General features: G+C 35.4%; 1 protein-coding gene across 2 annotated transcripts; it reads left to right on the top strand.

The window, feature by feature from the left end:
* Positions 1–14,691: 14,691 nt before the first annotated feature.
* On the top strand, positions 14,692–21,608 carry LOC102695994 (dermatan sulfate epimerase like). 2 transcript variants are annotated; one of them, XM_069191011.1, is made up of 2 exons: positions 14,694–15,410; positions 16,182–21,607. In XM_069191011.1, the coding sequence occupies exon 2, from the start codon at positions 16,320–16,322 to the stop codon at positions 19,521–19,523; it is 3,204 nt and encodes a 1,067-aa protein (XP_069047112.1). In that variant the 5' UTR covers positions 14,694–15,410; positions 16,182–16,319; the 3' UTR covers positions 19,524–21,607. The 2 variants fall into 2 exon arrangements, with proteins under 2 accessions (XP_006634565.1, XP_069047112.1); XM_006634502.3 differs by having other exon boundaries at positions 14,692–21,608.
* Positions 21,609–27,544: the final 5,936 nt, after the last annotated feature.

The raw sequence follows: 27,544 nt of genomic DNA, 5'->3' as shown, positions 1-27,544 counted from the left end.
ATTACCCTTTTCAGCTGAGGGAAAGCCATGCTTTCTGGAACTCAATGTTAATATTTTTAGTGTAGCTTCTTTAGGCATTATACTATCCCTAAGATTTGATTTGGAAAGAAACTGCAGGTAGGCTAGCTGTAAATCAATACCATTTGAACAAAGAGAGATTTAATGAGACCTGTCATTTCAAAAGATACCAAAGTTTTTCTACACAGTGCTATCAGAAGCATTTCCACCACTGATGGAGAGCTGGTTTGATAAATTGATTATCTCCAGCTTGCAATGCTTCATTCTACATTAAAGTCAATACATCACCAAAGGTAGAGGCTGGTTCAGTCAAGGAAATGGAGAATAGGGCTTTGTGGTTATTGAATTATTCTCCCCCATTATATGTTTCTATCTTTTCTGGGTTTAAACAGAAAAAAAAATCTTATTTTGGTTTTGAGAGATTAGTGGTTACTGACTGCATGTTTCCAGTATTTGAAATTGTATTTCTTTTATTCGTAGTGGTAGGAAAATACTGATCTTTGATTTCATTTGAAATATAAAATGTTAATTCCTAGGAATGAAGAAGGTAAATAAGCTTACTAGAACAGTACCATGTCATGGATTATCCATCTACAAGAAAAAACGTTTTTTAAATATATATTTTATTCATTTTTATATTACTAAGCCAAGCTTATTTCGTGCCTGCTTATTCCACTAGCACAAAACATCCCACCCTGGTCCCAGGAGACTGGTGTGTCTTCTGTTTTTGCTCAAGCTGAGTTCTTAATCAGAGGGTAATTGATTTTAATTTTTTATCACGGGCATATTTCTAATTGTTTTCTTAAAACATTGAATGGGCTTTTTAATTCATATTAATCCTCTACCAGTTTCATAGTTTCATAACTTCCTCCATTCAGGTGTGTTGCTTGAAATGTAAACAACTGGATCTATACATAAGAAAAATGGTAACAGTGAGAATTGGTACCTTGTAGTAAATAATAATTAGATGATCTATTAAAAGCTTTTTAGTTAGCAATAAATGTAAGCATTGTGATGCTGTGTAGGAATATGCCTAGCAAGGCATGGTATTTTCCACAGTTTAAATGTGTCTTTTTTGGAGCCTCCCTCTACCCAAGATGGCAGTATGTAGATCACATGGTGGTTGAAGGGACACCAACAATCACTGGAGCAGGACCAGCTGAGCATCCTGCTCCAGACAGTATTAATGGAGCGCTGAGTGGGGTAGAAGAGAGTGTTGACAGGGACAGAGTAATCGAGTACAAGCACAATTACAAAGACAAATACTGCTAGACTGCCCCAGCCTCTGCCCTGGACTGGGTGAATCTGTGCTCTGGCCTGCTAACGTTTCCCAGCGTGAGAGCTGGAAAAACACTTTGTCCAGCTACAGCGATGCAGATTTATTTATTTAATAATAATAATAATTGCTTACACTTATATAGCGTAATTTCTGGACACTCCACTCAAAGCGCTTTACAGGTAATAGGGACTCCCCTCCACCACCACCAATGTGCAGCATCCACCTGGATGCCTAGGCTAGGTAGCCAGAAGAGCATAATACCAATGTAGTGAAAAGCTATGACATATTTTTCCCCCAACATTGTCTGTAGAGAAGCTCAAGTTGTTTGCACGGAAGCACAAATTATCCCGTAATTATGAGATATCAAGTTATCTCATAATTCAGGAATAGCAGATTATCTTGTTTTGCGTACTTTATGTGATCATGTGATAGCACAATGGTCATACAATACCTACTGTACATCTACATTATCATTATCTGACTTTCAGTTTTAAAGCGGTAGAATCGATTCCAGGGAACACTTGTTTGTGTTCCATATGAATGTCCGTATGGTTAAAACTGTATTTACATTATGTATAAATTAACATTTAATTATAAATAGATTCCAGGGGGAAGTAAATCCATGCACATTTCACAGTTGCACATTGTCAGGAACACTAAACCCACAATGTCAGCAAAGCTATCGGTAGCTTGTAGCTACTGTATGTTCATTGCATAATGAAACAATTTGTTTATATGATCGTTGCTATCTCATAATTAGGATTTTGTTTTCCCTGATTGCAAGAGTGCGCTTCCATAGTTTGCCAGCAAGAAGCTGGAAATGCTTTTTTTCTGCCATAGCTGAGGGCTGTATATTTCTTTTCCCCAGCATTCAACCTGAAGGGTCCTTTTTCTGCCATAGTGCTGGTGCCTTTTCTCAAGAGCACCCTGTTGGAAGAGCACCATTTTGTCAGAGCGTAGGGCTGTTTATTTTTACCTATGTCTTGCTGGAAGACACCTATTTTTGGCTACTGAAAATTAATATTTAATACAAAAAAACTTATTTTTCAATTTAAACCTTATGAGGAAGATGCGTCTCTGCTTGGGGCCCACCTACTGTAGAATCTGTTCCCCCTGTTGTAGGCTGCTCTATCACAGCATGTTTAGAAGATATTGCTTCAAGTTGTGTACAGTATGCTGAAGATATTGCAAACTATATGCTTTAATTTAAGTATGTTTGGCACTCAGGACTGAATGCAAAAATAAGTAAACTAAAAATATAACCAAGCAAAAAAATGAATTAAAACTGGTGATTTTGAGCTCAGAAGAAACAAGCAGACATGGTGGTCCATCAAAAATTATTATTTACAAATAATTTTACAAATAAATTTGATTCTGCCAAATCCATTTGTTTTTGCATAGGGAAAAAAGTGTCAGATATTCAGAATTTTAAGCTGTTCCATTAATTTGATTTTTCTTTAGTTTGAATATTGTGATATGCATTTTTCTCTACTTTTTAAAAAAGCAACTATCTGAAGACCCAGGCAAAACTACTTATTGGATTAATTGTTCCATATAAATCTCAATTTTTCTTTAATACAATTTCATAACAGTACTCATAGCAAAGGCCTTAGTATTAAATTTAATCAGATTTGAATGACAATGGAAAGTTGTACTCAATAAAATAAAAAAACTATATACATTTTATGGTTCAAGTGTAATCATAATAGATTGACATGAATATTGCCACTTGTTTCCAAGAATGCTCATTTATGTACATTTTCTCTTCACAGGTTGATAGTGACATCAGCAAATTATAACCAATTCACTATTTACTTGAAAAATTACTTTTGAGTAGATTTTGGTATATTTCAATGCATACATTAGGTATTGTACGCTGTTGTTCTGGATTTTTTAATAAAGATTTACCAAGACATTCTGACCTCTAAACAAATATCTTCTATTTCCTTATATAAAAGCTACATATGTAGTTTGAAAGTTTTAGAAGGCTACTGGACTTCCTAGCGTCTTTTAAAGTTTAGCCATAAACCAAATTTGTTTTATTATTCAAGCTGTGCTTTGGGCTTTCCATTTAGATAAAAAGAAATGAAAAAACAGCAGTTATCCTAGATAAATGAGACATTTCACTATGGGATGCGTCACCTATTGAGTTTGCCTTTTTAATTATAGGAGGTAAACTTAACAAAGGATATCAGCAGTTCCCGAGGCATAATAGTTGTTGGGCATAAGCTTTTTCTTTAAAAACAAAACAGAAAACATGAATACGAAAGTAAACAGAAATGGCTTTAGAGAGCATTAAGAAATGCAAACTAGAACTTAAAGTTTGGAGCACAAAAAGGGAACTGCCACTCTGTCAATTACTGAAAAAGTAGAAAAAGATTAATTTGCAGAATGAGTGATCAGAGGCAACAAAGGACCTAAACTGAACCCAAACAACTACTTCAAATTCAACATAGACAAGATGCTGAAATTACAGAGGTAGTGTTATGAATTTAACATCCCCAGTTTGAACAATGAAAATCTACCTTGAAGCATCCAAGTGTCTTATACACAGACAGACTATATGTTTCCTTAATGTACTACAGCATGAGCAGGACTGTAATTTAGATGTATTGGTATTGACCTCACCCATAAAATGCATTTATTTATTGTCTCCCACTAGAGTATAGTGCCACAAGAGTTCCCTGCAATTCTGCAGTTTCTGAGGATGAGACTTTATAACAACTTTCTTTTCTTTTTTACTTTAAATTGAGTTTGGAAACATTATTGCTACTAAAGTGTATGACATATTATTAAACAGTGTAATCTTAATATTATCTTGATTGGCCATGGATGGAGTTAACAATATCCTCTCAGTGCCACCTCTAAAAAAAATCCATGTACTCTATACACTGATAAAGAGGAGCACTATTATTTACTGTTTTTGTAGTAGTAAAATTAATCATGTGGAATTTACTGACATACCATGTTGAAAAATTGGTTCTCTCTGGTTCTCCACAGAGATGTCCTACAGAAAAAGATTAATATGTGGACATTATGGCACAGTGGAGATTGAGTTGATACTCAATCTCAATACTCAATACTAAATACAAATTAGGAAAACATACTGTTCTATTAACATGTTTGCGACTACTTCATTTCAACTAACTGTGCAAATAACTTCTGTGAGAAAAGTAAAAATATTGGCTTTCAAATGTACTGTATGTTGTGATTTGTTTAATATCACTCACTCAGTAAATCCACAGAAATGCTTAAGAATACAACCACCATTTGCCAGCTTTTCTCTTTTTCACCTCATCCTGTATAATTGTAAAGCCCAGTTGTTTATGAGACTGTCTGTTTCTTTAGCTTACTGTACAGTACATCTTCAAGCCTTCAACTGCAAAAAGGAAATGACATAATGACATACAATAATATAACTTTCCCAGAATGAAATATAGTGTTAAAAATATAATATTGCTAAAGCTAAATCTTAACATCTACAGTATACTTCTCGGTTTAATCCATGATAATGGACAATGTCTTCTGCCTATCTACAGTACACTGTTTATGATAGCTCATATAGTTCTACTGTATAGTTTTACTGTACAGGGGTGAAACATAAATACAAATTTGATTTAAAATGTAGCTGTATTATCAAAGGTCAGAAAATTGTAGGTATAAAGTGCAAGGACAAAGACATTGACATTAGTGTTCTCTTCCAAGCAGGCACCACATCTTTTGAAGGTATGATAATCCACAGTCATCTCCATTAGGCTGGCCATAGCAGAAAGATATTAGACTCTCAAAGAAGGTTTTAGAGTCTAATATCTCTATATCCTATCGTCAATTGATTCACACTATAGGGGGTGGACCAATGATTTCAAAATGTGGTAAAAGCAAACCTGAAGAAATGTTTTTAGTTGATTATGGACCTTGACCTAACCAAATGGAGGAACATAGGAAGGAATTTAGAATTTAGAGATCTAAAGATGCCACCATTAGGAAGCAAAGTAAGAGAGTTCATCATGACTAGATTGCACAACAGACGACCAGATACTGTCTAAGACCACATCTGCTGAACCACCAGCCAGAAAATGAGTTAATCCCTTATTGGCTATAAAAGTAATCAATTTATCAATCAGGTACCTAGCAAACGATCATCCATGATTGAAAGAGATAGCTAATAAAGGCTTTTGCAGATATAATCTTAGTAATTTAGTATTTATGGTCAATTAAATTATTAAATGTAATGAGTAATTTTAGGAGTACATTTTACATACCAACTTTGCTAAGACTAATTTAAAAGCATCAAAGTCACTAAGTATCTTTGATATATAAATGAAAAATTATAAATATTGTAATTTAGATTAGTTTTCCATTTTTTCTATTTTTGCCTACAGTAGTCAAGATCTTAAATGATACTCAGTAAAACTTGTGTTTGAACTATTTGTTAACCTTTAATATTATGTTAAATATTTTAGAGACATTTAAGGTACATTAGCTAAATTATTGCATGTTTCATTATATAATTAATTATTCTTTCTATTTTTTTTTCATTATTTACTCCCTTTTCATCTACATGGACACATACATGCAAATACGTCAGAAGACTCCCCCTGGTATTGGGTATACTTACATTTCAACACTTACATCAAATCTCTGTTAAATTATAAAAGCCTAAAGAAGAAATTCTGTTTCAATCCTGGTTAAATGTGTTGACTGTTCCATCCCCCAAGATACCTAACTTTCTGCTTAACCAAAAACAAGCCACTGCTTTTGCCACAGCCAGCACAGATTAAATGCCCACTGTAAGTAAATGTAACGACTAAACACTGTTTAATATATAGTGAGAAAATAGTGTGTAGTTTCAACTTATCTTATTCTTCAACTGCAATAACATTATCTGAAAGTTAAAAAATGTGGTTTTGACATTACTGTATATGGAATAAACCACAGTACTACATGTTATCATCAATAATGAAATTTAATTAAAGGTTGATTTTTATCCCGTATACAGTGATTTATTTCTGTTTTTCATTGTTATGCGCAATAGCAGAAACAACATGATTTCTATGCACGCTTGGAACTGATCATTTTACTTTTTACAGCTCCCAGATTTCAAATATATTGATCATTAACTTGGCTTAACCTCTTCCAGCACCACAACTTGGGGAATTCCTGCCATAGCACAGATTTGAAACTAAGATACAGTATCTGGACAACAGGGTCCATTTTGTGTTTGGCATGACCACCACCTGAAAAGGTGAGTACATACAACTGCTGTTGTGATAAAATGAAATTGACATTTTTATCAATTTCCTCTTTTTCATTCTAAGGATAAGTAATATTACTAGATGATTAAAAACAGCAAACATTATTGCATTTCTGAAATATGTAAACTAGTTAGTCTAATTGCCCTAACTTGCTTTGAATTAAAAATGCTACCAGGATTTTAGAATGAAATGCCTAGTGCCAAAAGTGCAGTTCATAACTTGTAGTGCATCACAGGCAAGTTATTAATTCTTCTCTGGTTTTGATAAGAAATAATGCCTAACAAAATGTAATTAGGAGAGAAGTGCTCCTGAACAAACCTTACCCCTGGTTACAAAAGTAAAACACTTGGGATGTTCTGGATTTTGTTTTTCTGAAGGAGAAATAAACAAAAACCGTTTACATAAATATGCAAATGTAAATTCACATTCAGTCAAAATTAGAATTATTATGGAAACACAACACCTGCTACAGGATAGGCAAATATATGGTAAAGGGTAGTTCAGCCGAGCTAGAGCCAGAAAATCATGGAAAGAAATAGACAAACTGCTAGCAATTTGCTTGAAATGTGAAAAACATTTAGACATGAAATAAACACTTTGCTTATGTAACCCAAACAATACTGCTGTGGCTGGGGTGCCCAGTTTCATCTGGGATTAGCTTGTTTTCGCTTCCCGGTTTGACTGTCTTATTTTGAAGGTTTCAAACAATGGATATTGCTTTCTGCATTTGAGCAGTTGTCAATTCAGCCTTGAGAAAAGTAAAAGGGACAAAAGGTATGGATGTTCAAGGGAGTCCTAATAGTTTACTCAGGTTAATTAACTTTACTGTTTAACCAATTAGACATCTACAGGAAAGTATTAATATTCAACTGTGACCAGGCCATTCCTGGTGTGGTCATGGAACCAATCTAGGGATAAGAACAAGAACATCCATTTTATTTAATAAGACACAGGGGTCTCGCTCTCTCTCTTAAGTTTTTTGTGTGTACAGTAGATTATAAGGACAGAATACTGAGTTTCCTTTGTCTATAAAATGAAAGACCCTGGAATTTATTGGTATATACTGTACAGTATATATGTTCATTACATATTTTTTCATACCAGAAGTTTGACCAGTTTATTACTATATTAACAAGCTGTGCCAGAGGATAAAATACACAGGATTCCAAAGCAAGTCCATAATACTCTGACTTTAGGAAGCAGAATCTTTATTTAATCTTCAATTCGCTTGCATAGCAATGTGATGGCTGGACCTGTCTTGTACTTTACTTGATTATTATTTTCTAATTAACACCACCAGAATGTAATGTTTTACATTCAGAAAGTACTTTCTATTAAAAATATTCAGCCCTGAGATATGTGGAAATTGTTTTGTTTTTAAGAACACAGGAAGCACGTTTAGATTTCTCAGAATTTACAAAATTAGTTATGATAAACGTAAGTGCACATTGCTATTAATAAATAGAGCACTCCTGTTTTTCTTTCTGTAAGAATTGAATAAAGCAGTGAATCTTTTTCTCCTACCTTTTTAGAGATCGTATATACTGTAGTGTGTATTGGTTTACTATTCTGACTGACTCAAGTCACTGCAAGCCACTAAAAAGTTTGGGTTTTATTATTTTTTAAATTTTGACTGTAAAGAGAAAAACTGATGGAACAAGTGTTGCTCGTCTTTTTGTCTGTATCAGCATTATCTTTTAACTTTTACACAGGCATTCCATAATGTAGGTAAAGTGATATCTTGAGTTTCCTAGTGAAATTCACCTGAATAGATTTTCAAAGAAAATAATGCATGTACTGATGTAGATGAATTACCGGGTGCTAACAAAAAATAACTATTCTGAGGACCATTCAAATATTTACAGTAAGTTCTGTATTTATACAGAAAAGATAATTCAGCATTACTGTATATACAGTATGTGAGGCATTTTATCACACCAAGCATTTTCTCAGCTCACAAGCTCTCAGATCTTCAAGTGAAACCAGCTGGGCTGTGCTTGATTTTGAAATCCCACTCACCATTGTGCTGGCATGTAGACTAATTAGAAATGAGTAAAGTAATTACCACATCTATACAGGGTCGAGAAATAAATAAAAAATATTTTATACATCTAATACACTATTTTTTAACAAATATTTGTATGGGAAAGTACACAATTTAGATTTATTTTCTAATTTCACAGATTTGTTTTCTAATGCTGAGTTAATGTTGTACAGTATGTTATGCTTAAACTATACCCAATCCTTTAATTTTAGTGTCTTCACTGTAAAACAAGGTACTCTGCCTGAAAAGATTTCAGACAAAAAATATCTAGAAAACTCTGAAGACTGCAATGTGAAAACCAATTAAAATAACTGAATCCCTTTTAACTTGGAATAAAGAACAGTTGGAGGAAATTTAGCTTAAGGTGTTTAAAATCCTAAAAGGGATTAAAAGATCCTATAAAATTTCTATCATAAATTCAAGAAAAGAAATTGCCACAGACAGTAGGTTCATAAGAAGTTGTGGGGGTTTGAAACTGTGGCTGATGTTTCACTGGGGTTCTTTGGAGCTTGGAGACTACACTCAGAGCAAAGAACAAAATTATTTAATTTGTTCTCTGTGCTCTGTTCCCCCCAATTAAAAGCAGGCAGGTTCTGTAATCAAGGAATAAAGGACTCCACCTGCTTATATACTCTATAAAACAATTCCAATGCCGTGGATAAAGCCTAGCTTTTGAATTAGATTTTAGCCACATCATTCCACACTATTGTAGAAACTTACCTCTGGGAAACAGTTAAGAACTATCTCAGCAACCTGTTAACAGATGGGGCAAGAGCAATAACAGTATGAAATAGGAATGACACTAATTCAAGGGATGCCTCCAGCACAAATTTATGTCAGAGTGGGATCAACTGTAAGCTGTAAGAGTATTTTACCACAGTGCATGATTTCCAACTCCAAAGAAACTAAAGACAATAAGTACTTATTGTGCTTTGAAGAGGGCTGTTGTGACACATAATAGGGGAAAGCAGCATTCTAATAACAGATTGATGGATATTAACGTAAATTATGATATGGATGTCTGCGGAATTACATATATGAGTACTGTCACCTTTCAATTTACATTAGTTATTCCTCTAGAATATTGCATCTAACTCTGAAGATACTGTAGGTAGGTATTAACTCAAAATAAGTAGTTTTTATTTCACATAATTATTTACATATTTTATACATTATACAGTATATGTATCTGCATTACATATCTACATTGTGTATACTGTAATTATTTATAAAAGTCTAAATAGTATTATTTTCATCAACAGAAAAATAACATTTTCTTAGCGCCTGGAGTTTTTAAAAATGACAGATCTGATTAGCCTTCACATGTGATTTAATTTGGTTTATGACTATGAAGATGTTGTCAGCTTGCCTGAACTGGTTATTTCCTGGATAGGAGAAATTCAGAGACAAGTTGTGCTAGAAAAAATGGACTGAGCTCTTCACTTTGAACCAGATATTCTTGGTTATATTACCAAATATGTGTGAGCCATTATTGGTTAGGCATTGCATTTTTAATAAGGTTTGTGTATTGAACATATTTACCCAAGTAGGATTATACTGTGCTGCTTGTGCAATGCCAGATGAATATACTAAATATAAAGGTGGCAGTGGTTAGCATTGCTGTCTCGCAGAGCTGGGGCCCTTGGTTCAATTTCTGGGGTGCTATCTACATGGGGTTTGTACGTTCTCCCTGTGTTCATGTGGGTTTCCTCTGGGAGCTCCAGTGTCCTCACACAGTCCAAAGACATACTGGTGTGTGCATGTCTGTGTTTGAGACTGTATATGTCATGTGATAAACTGGCATCCCATCCAGGTTGTATCCTGCCTTGCACCCATTGCTTGCCAGGAAAGGCTCTGGCTCTCCCATAGCCCATAGCCCATCCAAATTAGAAAATGGATGGATATACCGAATATATGTCACATAGTTAGACATAGTTAAAAAAAATGTAGAGGGGTAATTTAGTTTGGATTCTCTCCTTTATCTGAAGTTTATCATTTTAAATTTAATTCATTTTTCAAGATAGTATTATTTCTATTCAAAACTTTTTCTTTTGTTTGCATGGAGTAAATAAAATATAGGAGGACTGAACTACTGATTATAGTTTAAAATAAAGTGACCTCCCAAAAGAGAGATGCGATTTGTAAAAGAGCAGGCCTGGGACAGTCACTTACAGTGGGTTCATTGCCGTTTGTCAGTACGCAAGACTGACACACAGTGACCTGTGTGGTCATACCCCAGCCCAAACCTCACAGGCCCCAAAAGCACATACTGTATCCTCATTCTAGCCATATATCCTGCTGGGCAGCCACTGCTAATGGATACCCCACCATCACTCAGAACAACACAGTCAAGCTCCCACACTATCCAAACACACTGTTTCAATGTAAGAACAGCAAGATAATACAATTCTATGGAATTACTATGCAATACAGTAAAAATATCTAATGAGAACTGTAATAAAGATACAATCAAAAAGGTCACCCCATGATCAACACAATTGAAGTTCTCTCAGAGGAAGAGATTCATTGTTACCCACACTGTCATCAATGACATGAAAAAGAGGTGAAAGCCATAATGTAAAACTGCTACTGTGCATTGGATAGAAGAAAATACCTAAAAAAAAAACAAATTATCCCTGCTTCCTACTGTACTTACAGCACACTTTCCAACATTAGGGAGAATACTTCTGTAGAGGTATTTCAAGGCACAGGTGTACAAGCATGTTGATTTCATTTTCTCAGAGAGATAGCCACACATTTGTCCTGTTTTATAACACTTTTTTGTAAAAAAAAGATCTTTTCTGTTTAACCAGTCAGAAATTGTTATGCAATTGAAATGTTAAAATGATGTGAAAGCTGAAAATGAATATATAACACCTGATGAGTCCTCAGAGAACAAAAATATAGACTGTGCTTTAGAAACAAAAATGAACTTACCTGCAGTGAAATATCAAATGCATTTCAAGGAAATGTGCCATTGCTTTTTGAGAAAAAAAAAATTAAATCCTTATAACCAAATTCCTGTATATCACAAGAACATGTTATTAAAAAAGAAAAGAAAATCTTGATACGTATTTTTCCAATGTCACATGTTAAGCTGCCTCTAGTTTTTTCTTCCTTGTAAAATTTATTCAGGTTGGTTGGAAAAGGGTCTTTCATGCTCCCATATTGGTTTTGTTAAAACCATAGTCACCATATTTACAGGTGTACAGTATGTAAAAAGTATCATAAAAATAACAAAGGTAGGTGATTGACCTAGTTTTGTAGCAAGATTAAATTAATAAAGTACAGTATGTACCATACATAAGGTCAAACTTCTAATAAATTAAGCTCCTACAGTATGTATTTCAGATGTGAATTATTTTTCTTTTGCAGTGATGAATTTGAGTTTTTTTCTATGAAATGGACTTACAATAGTTAAACATTCAGATATACTGTAACAATGTGTACTGTATATCAGTCTTTGTCTATTGAGTTGGTGTGCAAAGTTCTGTGTTATACTCACATTCTGCAAATGTCCTTGTGGTTAAGTTTCTGATGAAATAGAACTACACAGAATATGAGGTAGTGTGGCCCAAGCAACAGCATATATGCAGCTGCCTTGTTGGGTTCAATAAAGAGATACCAGAAAACTAACCCTAAAAGGGTGCTACTGTACCTCATATCGACTGGATGTGAGAACTAAGAACTCTATAAACTCTCACCTTAGCTACCGTTCAAAGAGATCACCTGGGGAGTTTGTTCAAGATTCTCTCCTCTGGATACCTGCAAAAAAAGCAAGTCTATTGAGGATTTCAGTCATCAACAACTGTGTACAACAACTGTGGTTCTCGTGACAACAGTATACATACAGCTACTATATCTCTGTAAGAGTCCTTTATAACTTGTAATACTTTTGCATTGCACTGCATACATTTATTGCAGGAAAGGGATATAAGCAGCCTTTAGGTTTGTAAGTCAATTAAAACAATGACTGTTCTGGTTTAAACCAACATTAACTCAAATGATTAATTCAAACTCAAAATCAAACAGCACAAGTGTTGTGATCGACTAGAATTCCATTCAAGGTACCACACTTTTGCACATTTTGACTAAAGTTCAGTTGTTCTATATTCAGTGTGGTCAGCCATAAAGGTTTACTTTAATTTTTAACTAAATGTTTAATTCTGTATACTGTACAGAATACAAATGACTGAAGAAATATGATCAACAATATTCATAGATTACATAAACAACAGCACTAATAACAATACATCTTATAGAGAACTTTTGACTTCAAAGCTTTGTTGGCATTACAGATAGGAGCTTAGTTTTCAGAATCACAGGCTAATGATTTATTCTGGAAAGCAAATAAGCTATACTAAAAAGTAAATTACACAAACAACATATTGACAAATCAGAGAAAACAATTTCACATACTAGTACTACAGTGGTTTTCAACACTGAATGACAAAATAAAGAAATTTTGCATGAAGTGCACTGTATGATGCATTATGTACGTCTTCATTCTGTGGTCCAGTACTCAAAGAATCTTGGTAGATATAGAATTCTTGTTTTATGTACTTTCCCCTCAAAAAAGAGTTATTAAATGTAAAATCTCATTTCAGTAAGTGTTATTCCTTACACTATATTCCTTACAATATAGGAGCTGGGTTATTATGCAATTTCTGTTTTGGGGAAAAACCTTTAAGCTATTTTTAAACCTTTCATATCAGCACACTGCACTCTTCATAGCAACTCCGTGAGACGCAGATAAATTAAAGACTTTGACCCTCCAGCATTTTTTAAATCGAATCTATGATGGTAAATTTCCATTGACTAGATGCAAACAGCCACTTGAAAATAAACTGTCACCAACAAGTACAGTAATTTATAAGTAAATGTGCAAATGGGATGTCACAAGTTTTAATCTGGTCCATACTGGATATCAATCCAATATCAGAAAGCTACTTATTCCTGGTAAGGGTTATAGAAACCTCCAGCCAATTCTATAAAAACAGTCTATACCAGTATATTACAAGCACCATACCACAGACAATGTAGAAACAACATTGATTATAGCCAGTATGTTTTTGGGTCATGAAAAGATTCCCTACACAAATCAAGTGAACATGGCAAACAGATGGTGCCCTAGTCCAGTATCAAACTCACAACACAAGGGCTGTGTGTGGCGGTACCACTAACTGACATACAGTACTACCATGTCACCCCTTACTGGATAAACCACACAAAAAGTTAAAATGACCAAATGCAATTAATAAGTGCAATTAGACATCTATCTGTTTTCTAATCACTTTATCCAATACAGTGTCACAAGGCAGCCAGAGGCTATCCCAGAAAGCAACAGGCACAAGGCAGAATACACCCTGGATGGAGACACCAGTGCCATTAGACATTAAGAGCCTTATTTTCCCAAGGGGCAAGTTATGCCTTTCATAAAGAGAAAATGCAATGCAAAAGTGAGATTGTAATCATTTTAAATTAATAAAAAGTTAAACGAAGGATTTATATTTTATTAAGTTATTCATAACATTGTGATTTTGTACAAACTATAGGATTGGATATTAAAAGGGGGAACTGTTAGAAACATTATGGAAGACAAGTTTAAATTCCGCCCTGATATAGTTTCTTTCTGGAGAACTTAGAATGTTTGTAATATTTTAATGTAGCTTTTTTAAAACACTCTATGTAAACAAATACCGTACAACACAGTTAATACCATTAAACAATTATTTAAACATTGTAACAATCTTTTCTACAGATGTCTCTCCATATTTCACAGTGGTATTGAATAAATGTTTTTTATTTATTTATAAGTATTGTTAAGAATTGCTCTGACTTCTATTGGAAAAAAAAACAGAACAACACATCTTTCAATTACTCAAAACATGATCATAATGTTATTAAAATTTCGAAAATGTTATGGTTCAGCATACAGTACTCATCGGAAAAGACATTTAACAGCACATAGCTATTGCTGTTTGAAGTCAAAACCATTGTGCTCTTTTTAAAGTTACAGCGCCCTCTAAAGATCCAGGAAAAGACGTATTTTTCACAGAATAAAAAGTCATTTTCTTGGACACATGAAAAAAAATCTACCCTTAATTTCTTAATGCATAGATTTTCCATGCATAACAATAGTGATACTATATATATATGTACTCTCGGTATTAACTAATATTTCGTTAAACAGCCTTTTTAAAAAAAATGTTCTTGCAATTCAGCTAAAAGAGCTCTGCCTGTATGGACGTTGGATAATTTGTTGAAACTGGCAAGAAGAACTTCCTTTCAAGTTTCTTTTTTTTTTGAACGGAAGTAAAAGAAAGTTGGGGAAAAGTGGGATGAAACGAGCCTGCAAAATCCTACTTGTGTGGAATCTAAAATATGCAAACGGAGGGAGATATGAGCTGTGGGGATGTTCTATTTTTTTCGGTGTCTGCTTCAGCTCAGGAGAAAGCCTTCGGATCGCGCAGATTGGATTGGACACAGGCTTATATTTGTCCACAAGGAAATGTTTTGGACAGAAGAGATCAATAGTTTTTTTCAGTTAGCACGGAGAGATGCAAGTAGATTTCCTCGTTTTTGAGCAACATCAAGAAGACTGGAAATGGTTTCATAAACTTCTAAATCTACATAATGGAACTGAATTTTCTTGTTTCCTAGTATAAACGGAAGTCCTTGGAATTGTGTATTTTTTCGTCTTTATTCTGTATTACAATTTTAAACGCTATTTTTTAACCAACTCTGGGCATAAACATTTTGTACTGAAGTCCTAACAGATGAAGTAATCAACGTTTTTGAAGCTTTATCAGACGTAAGTCTCAGAACATTGCTTAATGTGATGTCGTGTTCGTTTATTGCTTTTTAGAGTACAGTATACTGTTTTAACTGACTAATTTCGGCTTATTCGGCTTAATAATTACATTTAACCTTAGCAGTGTAATGCCGTGCGTGTTTTGCTAAAACAGAACAAACATTTCTATAGCAAAGAGACACCCTATAAGCACATCACTTCAAAGATGTTCGTACTGTATATTATCCAGAACAGTTTATGAAAAATAACGGAAATTACCATCGGTTTGGATAGTGTATTTTAAATGTCAATGCCGTTACAACACAAAATAAAGATATGTAATCTACATTTTAGGCATGTAAACTTTTACCATGAAACTGGATGGTACAGAAATCTTATTCGCAAAAGAGGTTGCTAAGTGACATATAGTTGGCAGCGTATCATTTGAGACAGGAGGGGAAAAAAGCATCTGTTTCTTGAATCATGGCTCTGAGGTTCATGGGGCGGTCGGTGGTTTTGTTATCATTTTTGGCTCTGGGGACTGCCTTCTCAGGCGTTTTTAATTCTTCTGACAAAGAGATTTTTAATGACGATCTGGAGCAGGCGGAACAAAAGAAACTAATAGATTATAATACCATTGAACAGTGGACACACGTTGCTCCAAACCTACACCCTAATTTATATTTCGACCCCGGGGATATAAGCTCCTTGAGACAAAAGTCTACGACTACTCATAGTCACATTTTTAAAGTTATCCGGACTGCAGTAATAACCATGCTTTCAAATTCTCAGCTGTATCTGCCTCCAGTGAAACACGAGGAGTTCAGCGCGAAGTGGAATGAGATATATGGAAACAATCTGCCTCCTCTTGCATTGTACTGCCTTATATGCCCCGATGACACAGCTGCGTTTCAGTTTCTTGTGAAGTTCATGGACAGAATGGCAGAATATCCAAATTGGATGGTTACAAGTGCGCCCAATGATGAGGTACCTATGGCTCACTCTTTAACTGGATTTGCAACTGCCTTTGACTTCATTTATGCTAATCTGGACTCTTCTAGGAGAGAGAAGTTTTTAAAGAAAATCCTCTCCGTGACAGAGGAGTTGTATGAAGTGTCTAAGTACAGAGCCTGGGGGAAACAGTTTTTGCAGAATCATCAAACTACTAATATTTTAGCAATACTTATAGGTGCCATAGTAGCAGGAATGCACAATAATCAAGAAACAATGATGTGGAAACAGGTTGCTGTCAATTACATGGAAAAAACTATGTTTCTTTTAAATCACATTGTGGATGGATCGTTAGATGAAGGGGTGGCCTATGGTAGCTACACTGCTAAATCAGTCACACAGTATGTGTTCCTTGCACTGCGCCACTTTAATATTGACAACACACAAAACAACTGGCTTAAAGAACATGTCTGGTTTTATTATGCCACTCTTTTGCCTGGCTTTCAGAGGACTGTGGGGATAGCAGACTCAAATTACAATTGGTTCTATGGGCCTGAAAGCCAGCTTGTATTTTTGGACACTTTTGTTCTTAAAAATGGCACAGGAAACTGGTTGGCACAACAGATCAGAAAGCACAGACCCAAAGACAGCCCTATGGGACAATCTACAGCTCAGAGGTGGACCACTCTTCACACAGAGTACATCTGGTACAATGCCCATTTAAATTCGCAGCCTCCTCATGGATCTGGGAGTCCTAGAATGCATATTTTCTCGAACTGGGGTGTTGTAACATACGGAGCTGCTCTGCCCAACAGTCAGGGTAATACATTTGTCTCCTTCAAATCTGGCAAGCTAGGTGGTCGCGCAGTCTATGACATTGTTCATATGAAACCATACTCCTGGATTGATGACTGGAACAATTTTAACCCCGGACATGAGCACCCAGATCAAAATTCCTTTACCTTTGCGCCGAATGGGCAAGTATTTGTGTCTGAGGCCCTTTATGGGCCAAAATACAGCTACTTAAACAATGTTTTGGTTTTTGCACCTTCTCCCACTAGCCAATGCAATGAGCCCTGGGAGGGCCAGATGGGGGAATGTGCTAAGTGGCTCCGCTGGACAGATGACAAGGTTGGAGACACAGCTGGGGAGGTCATCACAGCTTCCTATCACAAAGACATGATGTTCATTGCTGGTGAAGCAGGACCTGCATATTCCCCTGCAATGAAATTAAAAAGTGTCTACCGTGCCCTGGTTCTTCTCAATTCCCAGACGCTCCTTGTAGTAGACCACGTTGAGAAAGAGGAGAATTCCCCTATTAACCTGATTAGTGCCTTTTTCCACAATCTTGACATTGATTTTAAATATGTCCCTTACAGGTTCATGGAAAGATACAGTGGTGCACTGATGGATGTCTGGGATGCTCATTATAAAATGTTTTGGTTTGATCATCAGGGCAGCAGCCCTGTTCCTAACATTCAAGAAGCAGAACAGGCTGCAGAATTTAAGAAACGGTGGACACAATTTGTGAATGTGACGTTTCAAATGAAAAGCACAGTCTCAAGAATGGTCTATGTACTCCACGGACCCTATGTTAAGCTTACTAATTGCAGGTTTCTTGATAACAGCAAAAATGGACTAAAGCTTGGAGTAACCATCAACAACACTGAGAAAATTGTGTCCATTGTGACACAGTACAGGGATCTAGGCGCACGGTTAAGTTACCTGGGCTTTGGTGGTTATGCCAAAGTGGAAGACAGACAGCAGGTTACAAGATTTGGTTTAGGAACACAACCTGTGCTCAATCCAAGCACAACAGACAGCACTTTACTTGATTTTGGGTTTGTGGTTAACTTGATAGCAGGAGTGACGCTGTGTGTTGCCATAGGATTTTTGACTTTGCAAAGGAAGTTTTACATTTGCTTCAGCAAAATTATGCGCTATGCTCTCATAACAGTCCTCCTCCTTTGGATAATTGAGCTGCTGTTTGTCTCCAACAGTTGTGACCAACTCCTTTGTGGTGTGAAATGGAGTGGTATTATCACAGACCCTGATGCAAATGTGGAAACAAAACTTTCCAAACAGCACCCCTTCTTATTACCGACGGTTGTAATCACAACTCTTCCCGGTTCAGGAGCAGAAATTTTAAAGCACCTTTTTTACAACAACTCCGATTTTATTTACCTTCGGATTCCTACTGAGCACCTAGACTTGCCTGAGACAGACTTTGAATTTGACTCATTTGTGGATGTATGTGAGTGGTCAAGGTCTGATGCCCTAAATGGACGTTTTAAAATAATACAGGGCTGGTTTCATTCCCTAGTGCATAATCCTAAAATACACTTGCAGAACATTCAATTGCATGAAATGAGCAGAGGCAAGCTGACTCAGAGAGGCAGTGCTCTCAAAGATAAGAAAAAAAGAATCAAGAGAAAAGAGCCTTTGACTGAACAGAAAGGTAGAGCAAAAGGAAGCCTGGACAGGGATGCTGAATACATTAAGGAATTGCGAAGACACATTGGTTTGTATCAAAATGCACGTGTGGTTCTTAGCCTAAGAAGTGGGAGCTGGGCTTTAAAGCTTCCTTTCATCCAAGAAGTTATTGGCCCCTCTTTGAGGGCTTTATATGTTGTAAGGGATCCACGTGCTTGGATTTACCTAATGCTATATAACAGCAAACCCAATCTCTACACTTTGAAAAACATCCCGCAGCACTTATCAATGATCTTTAAAGGGGACAATAACGGAGACAGCTGCCACCCTAGTTTAGGGTGTACTCCGGAGTTCAAGACTCTTCACAGACTGCTGTCACACTCTGAAAGCAATCCAGTTTTGCTTCTAGCACATTTGTGGCTTGCTCATACATCTGCAGCACAAAGAATTAACAACAATTTACTCCCAGTAAATTACTTGTTGGTGAAATTTGAGGATATTGTTCACTATCCGCAAGAAACAGCCGAAAAGGTGCATACCTTCCTAGGTATACCTGTGACTCCTGCAGCTATAAACCAGCTCTTGTTTGCTACCCAGACAAACATGTTTAGTCTTCTTTATGAGGGGGATATATCACCTACAAACATAAATACTTGGAGGCAGAAAATGCCCAGAAAGGACATTAAAATAATTGAAGATGTATGTTGGTCTGTGATGAAAAAGTTAGGGTATTTAAAGTTTACTAGTTAAATGCTGCAGGTCAGCTTTATTTTTTGATACACTTTTTTATTCATTTTGCACTAACAAAATAAAGTGAAATTGTAATGTGTGATGAAACCACTCTGCAAAGGTCTAAAGAGAAGGAAGGAAGCTTACTTTTTTTTGTTAAATTTGACAATAACTGTTTCAGTTTGTACTGTGTAACTGTTGGTAATAATGGTTGAATATGATATTTTACATTGAAGTGTTATTGGAACATTTTCAGTGTTGCTTTTAGCTTTAGTAATGTTTTCCCTATTCCTAGGCAATTTTTGATCGGAATGAATGGGATGTCTTTGAGCTATTTAATGTTTTATGTGGAGATGACACATAGGTGTTCTCAATCCTCCAAAAATCATCTCGTCATTTGAGAGTGGTTATTTTTGTAATGTTGTGTCAAATGTAGAATTGTGCTTCTGGTACTAAGTCTTATATAAAACTAAATATTGATATTATTTTCTTATAAAGTTTGATTTATATATATAGTCCATGTACAGTTGTATTGTTTTATACAAATATATTTTACAGAGGTTAGTGGAAAATGTATAAAAAGTTAAAAATGCTTGAGAGGTTGCTTTGTGAGTTTAAAAATGTGTCCTGAAAACTGACATTTTCTATGTTAGTTTTGAAATCTTATTTTCTATTCTTCTTCCCAACATGTATAACTGAGAAGTTATCTCAGAAGTTTTGGGGACTAGCCTACATTGAATACTTGTGCTCACCCCAGTGTTGCTGTACCCAGATAGTTCATCACTCATCTTATCCAAACTGTTACAAAATAACATACTGTATTAGACATTTTTGTAAAACATTTACAGTGTTGTTTACGGCGTATCTTATGAGGCTCCAGTCGGTTATGTAAATCTTTCAGGATGCTGATGTAACTGATGTGTTTGCTTAGAAAGTGCAAGAACCTTTGCATGGAGATCATTTAAAACAGAATTTGGGGTTATGCCTGTAATGCATTTAATTGTTGCATAATTTGTGATTGAAAACAGCCTTGGTTCTCATGACCCCAGAGCATCACTAGTTTCTGTTTCAGTGGATCTCAAAGTTTAATAAACCCTTTAATGAACTAATAATTTTATTAATTTGAACTTGTTAGTTGTCTTCAGCTCTCTTAGTTCTCAGCCCTAACATGGCTTAAAGCTTCAAGTTAACCATAACATGCTGACCACTGCATTTTGTGAGCAGCTGAAAATGATTAAGAGACTTGTAAGCAAAGTGTAAATTCAAGTATTAGTTTAAAAAAGTATAAGATAAAGAAGAAGATAGAATTATTATTTTAAATACATTTCACAAATATGAAATACTTTTTACTCATCACTAAATAAAATATGATTGATTGTGATGTTAGCAGTGCAAACATGAGGTGATCACAAGGGTGTCACTACTGTATCTGTTAGTGTTCTTTTTGTATTTCCATACTGTAGACTCATGTGATATAAAGGAAATAAAAATAAAAATGTGACATCACCAAATGGCCTTAGAAAATACGAGATGTTGTTTAAATAACTGTGGTCGGTGGATAAAGCTTACATTTGTCTGACTCGTGGTGCCATGGATGTTCTTTTTCCCTCAAGCTTCTTTTAATATTTAATTTCAACAACCCAATCCGCTGTTGTACCAATAAAAGCCCAATCATTGGTATACTGATTTATGTTTTTTTTTAGTTAAACCCACACATTTGTTTTGGGTTACAGAATTATGGAATGCTAAATTTACCACTAATGCTGAATAGTACATAGAGTTTTGTCGATTAGGCAAATAAAAATATAGAGATGATGTTTTGTATATTTTTTTCTTCCCTATGCTGCAGTATTACATGCAGTTGTTTGGGATGGTCCCAGAGAAAAATAAAAAATTGTATTAGTTTAGGTTCAGTCAATGTAGCTTGTGATAAATTTACATAGAAAACCACAGCAGATTATAAGATCATAACATGTTTGTGTTCATGTGATTTAGATTGTATTTAATCTGTAAGGAACAGATTATTAATTGCCCAAAGGGTTCAGTGTCATCTTTGATCAATCAGATTAATACCTGCTGTGCTTTGTACAACTTTTGCAGATATACAGTGCCTTGCGAAAGTATTCGGCCCCCTTGAACTTTTCAACCTTTTGCCACATTTCAGGCTTCAAACATAAAGATATAATTTTTTTATTTTATGTGAAGAATCACCAACAAGTGGGACACAATTGTGAAGTGGAACGAAATCTATTTGATTTTTGAAACTTTTTTAACTAATAAAAAAATGAAAAGTGGGGCGTGCAAAATTATTCGGCCCCCTTGCGTTTATACTTTGTAGAGCCACCTTTTGCTGCGATTACAGCTGCAAGTCGCTTGGGGTATGTCTCTATCAGTTTTGCACATCGAGAGACTGAAATTCTTGCCCATTCTTCCTTGCAAAACAGCTCGAGCTCAGTGAGGTTGGATGGAGAGCGTTTGTGAACAGCAGTTTTCAGCTCTTTCCACAGTTCTCGATTGGATTCAGGTCTGGACTTTGACTTGGCCATTCAAACACCTGGATACGTTTATTTGTGAACCATTCCTTTGTAGATTTTGCTGTATGTTTGGGATCATTGTCTTGTTGGAAGATAAATCTCCGTCCCAGTTTCAGGTCTTTTGCAGACTCCAACAGGTTTTCATCCAGAATGGTCCTGTATTTGGCTGCATCCATCTTCCCCTCAATTTTAACCATCTTCCCTGTCCCTGCTGAAGAAAAGCAGGCCCAAACCATGATGCTGCCACCACCATGTTTGACAGTGGGGATGGTGTGTTGAGGGTGATGAGCTGTGTTGCTTTTACGCCAAACATATCGTTTTGCATTGTGGCCAAAAAGTTCGATTTTGGTTTCATCTGACCAGAGCACCTTCTTCCACATGTTTGGGGTGTCTCCCAGGTGGCTTGTGGCAAACTTTAGACGAGACTTTTTATGGATATCTTTGAGAAATGGCTTTCTTCTTGCCACTCTTCCATAAAGGCCAGATTTGTGCAGTGTAAGACTGATTGTTGTCCTATGGACAGACTCTCCCACCTCAGCTGTAGTTCTCTGCAGTTCATCCAGAGTGATCATGGGCCTCTTGGCTGCATCTCTGATCAGTCTTCTCCTTGTCTGAGCTGAAAGTTTAGAGGGACGGCCAGGTCTTGGTAGATTTGCAGTGGTCTGATACTCCTTCCATTTCAAGATGATCGCTTGCACAGTGCTCCTTGGGATGTTTGAAGCTTGGGAAATCTTTTTGTATCCAAATCCGGCTTTAAACTTCTCCACAACAGTATTACGGACCTGCCTGGTGTGTTCCTTGGTCTTCATGATGCTCTCTGCGCTTTCAACAGAACCTTGAGACTATCACAGAGCAGGTGCATTTATACAGAGACTTGATTACACACAGGTGGATTCTATTTATCACCATCAGTCATTTAGGACAACATTGGATCATTCAGAGATCCTCGCTGAACTTCTGGAGTGAGTTTGCTGCACTGAAAGTAAAGGGGCCGAATAATTTTGCACGCCCCACTTTTCATTTTTTTATTAGTTAAAAAAGTTTCAAAAATCCAATAGATTTCGTTCCACTTCACAATTGTGTCCCACTTGTTGGTGATTCTTCACATAAAATAAAACATTTATATCTTTATGTTTGAAGCCTGAAATGTGGCAAAAGGTTGAAAAGTTCAAGGGGGCCGAATACTTTCGCAAGGCACTGTATCTTGTTTGAACATGTCCTTTATTGAAATTAATCACAGCTCACATTTGTGTTGTGACTGGCTAATTTCATTCTGATAAGATATATATATATATGGAATTAATTATTAATAACAAAATAAAAGATTTTGCTGTGATGTGGCTCATTTAAAAGCTCATAGCATTTGGTGGGCAGTGAATACACATTGATATCTCTACAAGGGAGGGTTATGATAGGAGAAGAATGGTGAAAAATGTAATCTTGCTCAGACATAAAGCTTCAAATGCGGTTAAGATTTCTAACTTAATAGAACTTGTTTTGAAGTTTTCGGCTTGCACTGGGAGGTCAGATGACTTTTTGTGCTCATTTTTTTTTCTTCCTTGGCATATTTAATGGGCTTGCATATCAGAAAGAGAGTATCCCATTACAGCAGACATGTCTCGCATTATAGAGGTGGTGCTCTATTCTCCACCTTAAACATGCTAATGAAGATGAACCGTTGTGCCCTAATGTGAGGAGTACAAATATTTAAGCAGTGTTATATTTTAGAAAAGCCATTCAGAGTGCTCTGTCAAAACCTATTGAGGGCCAGTGTGTAGTTCTGATCTGTATCTGGCACTAATAATAATTATACCTTACACTCTACTTTTCCAAACAGTCCACTCAAAGTGCTTTACGGGTAATGGGGACTCCCCTCAACTACAACTACTGTAGCCCCCACCTGGATGATGTGACAGCGGCCAAAGTGCACCAGTATTCTCACCACACATCAGCTATCATCATGGAGGAGAACAGAGAAATGAAGACAGTTCATAGATGGGGATTATTAGGAGACCTGATTGATAAAGGAGAGGGGGAAATTTGGCCAGGACTACTCTTTTTGAGAAATGCCTGGGGTTGCAATCTGGGACGTTTTTTTGAAAAAAAGGAAGTGCTTACGGTCAATAGGGGCATAGAGAGCTGAGGGTTCAGTGTGCAGACATTCTAAAAAAAAAAGTCAATTTTATTTCATTCAATTATGTATTTAAATACCAACCAAGTTATTTAAAGATAGTTGATATTTGTGAGAGATTTAAAAGGGAGTTGTTAGTTGCTGGGAGAAAAAGGTTACTGTGTACAGTTACATTATATTCTCTGTCACTTCCCTGTCATCTGAAATAGCAGTGCTGTATGTGTATTGTAGTTTCACATGGCATATTTTCAATATATGTGTCATTAAGTTATAATTGTAATGTGTTTTTTATTTCAGTATGACAAATCATTTGAGCACTGGAACTAATAACACCCTTCTTCCATCTCAGTACAATGTTTCTGTAAAAGAACCTTTCTGTACAGAATGTTTTGCTTCCCTGTAGGGGGGAGATTGTAACTGTGAGTTCCTTTTAAGCAGAACATTTGTAATTAAACAGCAACACAAAGAAAAGTGAATGTGAAGCAGGAAGAGCTCAAATACGCAGCAGATGTGTGACTCCAAAGAGACTGACAAGTAGCAAAGCAACTGATTGAATGGATATAAGGAACTGCAAAGCAATATTGGCACTGTAGCAGGATGGATTCAAAGTATAATCCACTGAAGTGCAGCTTTGTAACGAGTCTCTTTTTGTTGTTTTGCTCAGCTTCACCAGGCAGGAGTTTGATGAGCAAGACAAGCAATTCCATTAGCCCAGTGCAAAAAATATATATAATGAATTCACATTCTGCATGTTTCAACAGAAGAGAAACAATATATTGTTTGTGTTTTCAGATTCATAAAACATTTAAGGAAAAAAGTACAACCACAAGTATTTAAAGGATGCCCCTAAGTAATATTGGAATGAATAAATTCTTAAAATTTTGATGTGAAAAATGTTAATGTCATAATGACATGAAATTTGCACATATTTGGCTGCAAAAGAGGAACATTCATACATGTGAGTAATAATAATAGTCTATATTTCAGCAATGTTCATAAAGTGCAATAATTGCTCTTTTTTATTTAAAGAATAATTTAAATAAACAATGATCAATGAACAAATATCATACACAGTATTTCTTACAAGTAGACCTTTTAAAATTATTGATTAAACTGCAGACTGCTCTTTATAAGAATGACAACTTGCTGTTGTAATGCAGCGCAAGTGGGTGACAAAAAATTGGTGTTCGGTTATGTAGCTCTAACAAAAATGGTCCTTATTTTATAATTTTGTACTGCAAAAAATGCATATACTGTATAGCAAGTGTAAAAGTGAATTTTGACTTTTAAAATTTCTTTTCTTTTTCATTCCTTTATATAGAAAATAAACTGTACATACACCTCCATGCACATTTTGTTAATTGTACTATTTGCGTATCTGTGGAAAATAAATGAGTCATTGTTCACCGTAATGAGAAACTGCATAATTAAAAAGGTCTACAAATGAAGTCATTAACTTCCAAAGACAGAGTATACAGTATGTCACTCTCTTTACATTATGTTGTGTTTTTTTGTGTAAAACAATGATACAAATGTGTTATATCAAATGTTTTATAAAATAAAAAATATATATTTTAACTTTCATATTATGTAAAATACTATAAATAGTATCAGATTAAATTTCTAAGTTTTTTTTAGTGCAAAGCTGCTTTGGAATAAAAACTACAAGGTATGGATGGAAAGAGAACTACTGAGGTGATTTCAAAAATATATTCTAAATGGGTTCCATTATGTTGTGCAAGATTAAAAATCTATTTTATATGATATCAGTGAATTTCATACCACCCTCTACAGTATTCTTTTGGCAGTGAGAGCGGAGGTTTAAGGACTACTGTCGATTGCACTGTAGCCTTAGGGTCCTTCACTGCATGTTTATATAAAAAAAGGATATTGTGTGTGTAAAGTGTACCAGTAAAGTTTTGTTGTCTTCCTGACAACAAATTATATTAAAAAAGAGCATAGACTGTTTCTATCTCTGTTTAAGACCCGCCAGGTTTAGTATTGCTGTTCCCTGAATCATAAAAATGCCAAATATTCCATGTGTTCTCTGTACTATTTCTGTACAGTATCTCTGCTTTTCTTAAAGCACGTGGAAAACCAGTCTTACTCTATGATATTTCTTGATTAGGAGCCATAGTATTCATCACAGGTTTAATACACCACAAACGAATTACCATTTTGATTTTGAGTCTTTATGGAGATCCTGACAGCTTCTTCCTGATAACTTAGCTACATTATGGTGTTTCATATTTTTAAACTTAATATGGGGTTGTTTCACATTATTTACCATTTACTAAGGACATGGACCTTTTTGTGCTTCCTTTTCATTTCCATTTCATTATAATATTCAGTTTTAATATTCAGATGTTCATGCATGATCTAGTGTATATTTTCAAGTTACTTTATATCCACACAAAGACATTTTAACTGGATTGTACAGTATTTCATTTTCTGCAATCTTAACTTATCAAAGGCTATCATACATTGCTGGTTTCAATTAATGCATTTTCTAACATTACCTATAATGTATAATTTTAGAAGAGCAATTCAGTCTTTTCTCATCATTTCTGAAATATTATTTCACCCTAAAAACCCAGCAATTCCTTCTTTGTTAGTTAAGGGTTAGTTGCATAATCATTATATTCATGCTTACTGTACACTTTTAAGGCAAAAGCAAAAATTATCAAGCCTCACAATAGCTAACATTTTATTTTTCATAACACAAAATCCAGTTACAGTAAGATATAATGAGTAATGTCCAACAATTACACAAAAATATAATTTTAACTGCAATAGAAAGAATAGACATAAAAAACTATCAAAGATGATCTTTTTGCTCATTTATTTGCTTTTGGTATTCCCTAGCTTTCATTATACATTTCAGTTGAAAAAAATATCACTCTTTGCATTATTGTTGTCAATATTGAACGGGTAACAAGTACAGCAAATTATGGGATCTTGCTGGCTGCTGTTGTCAGGAAGACACAGCCTCCCAAGGGGTTTAATGGAATAGAAAATTGGGTGCTTGACACACACTCCTGAGTTCAGTACCCATGAAAACTGGAACATCAAAAAAACCACTGAAGCTAGATCTCTTCCCCACCCCCATCCTTCCTTCTGCCCCTGACAGGAAGCCACAGTAATTATAACTTAGGTTTTACCTTCTTGCAACCACTCCTGTTTTGAACTTTGAGTTTTGTAAAGGGGCTTTAATTTTCAGACTGTGACTCTTTGTTTTTCGCATTGTTTTACTGGGTCTTAACAGAATTTAGTTTTATGTTTTGTTTAGGTGGAACACCTTCTTACATCCAGGGTATATTGAAACTCTAAAGTCACAAGTAATTTATGCTGAGTGCTATTCTCTGAGCATAAATTAC

The sequence above is a fragment of the Lepisosteus oculatus genome, chromosome 6 (genome assembly GCF_040954835.1).
Source record: "Lepisosteus oculatus isolate fLepOcu1 chromosome 6, fLepOcu1.hap2, whole genome shotgun sequence".
NCBI lineage: Eukaryota > Metazoa > Chordata > Actinopteri > Semionotiformes > Lepisosteidae > Lepisosteus > Lepisosteus oculatus.
This window is presented reverse-complemented; position numbering and strand designations above follow the sequence as displayed.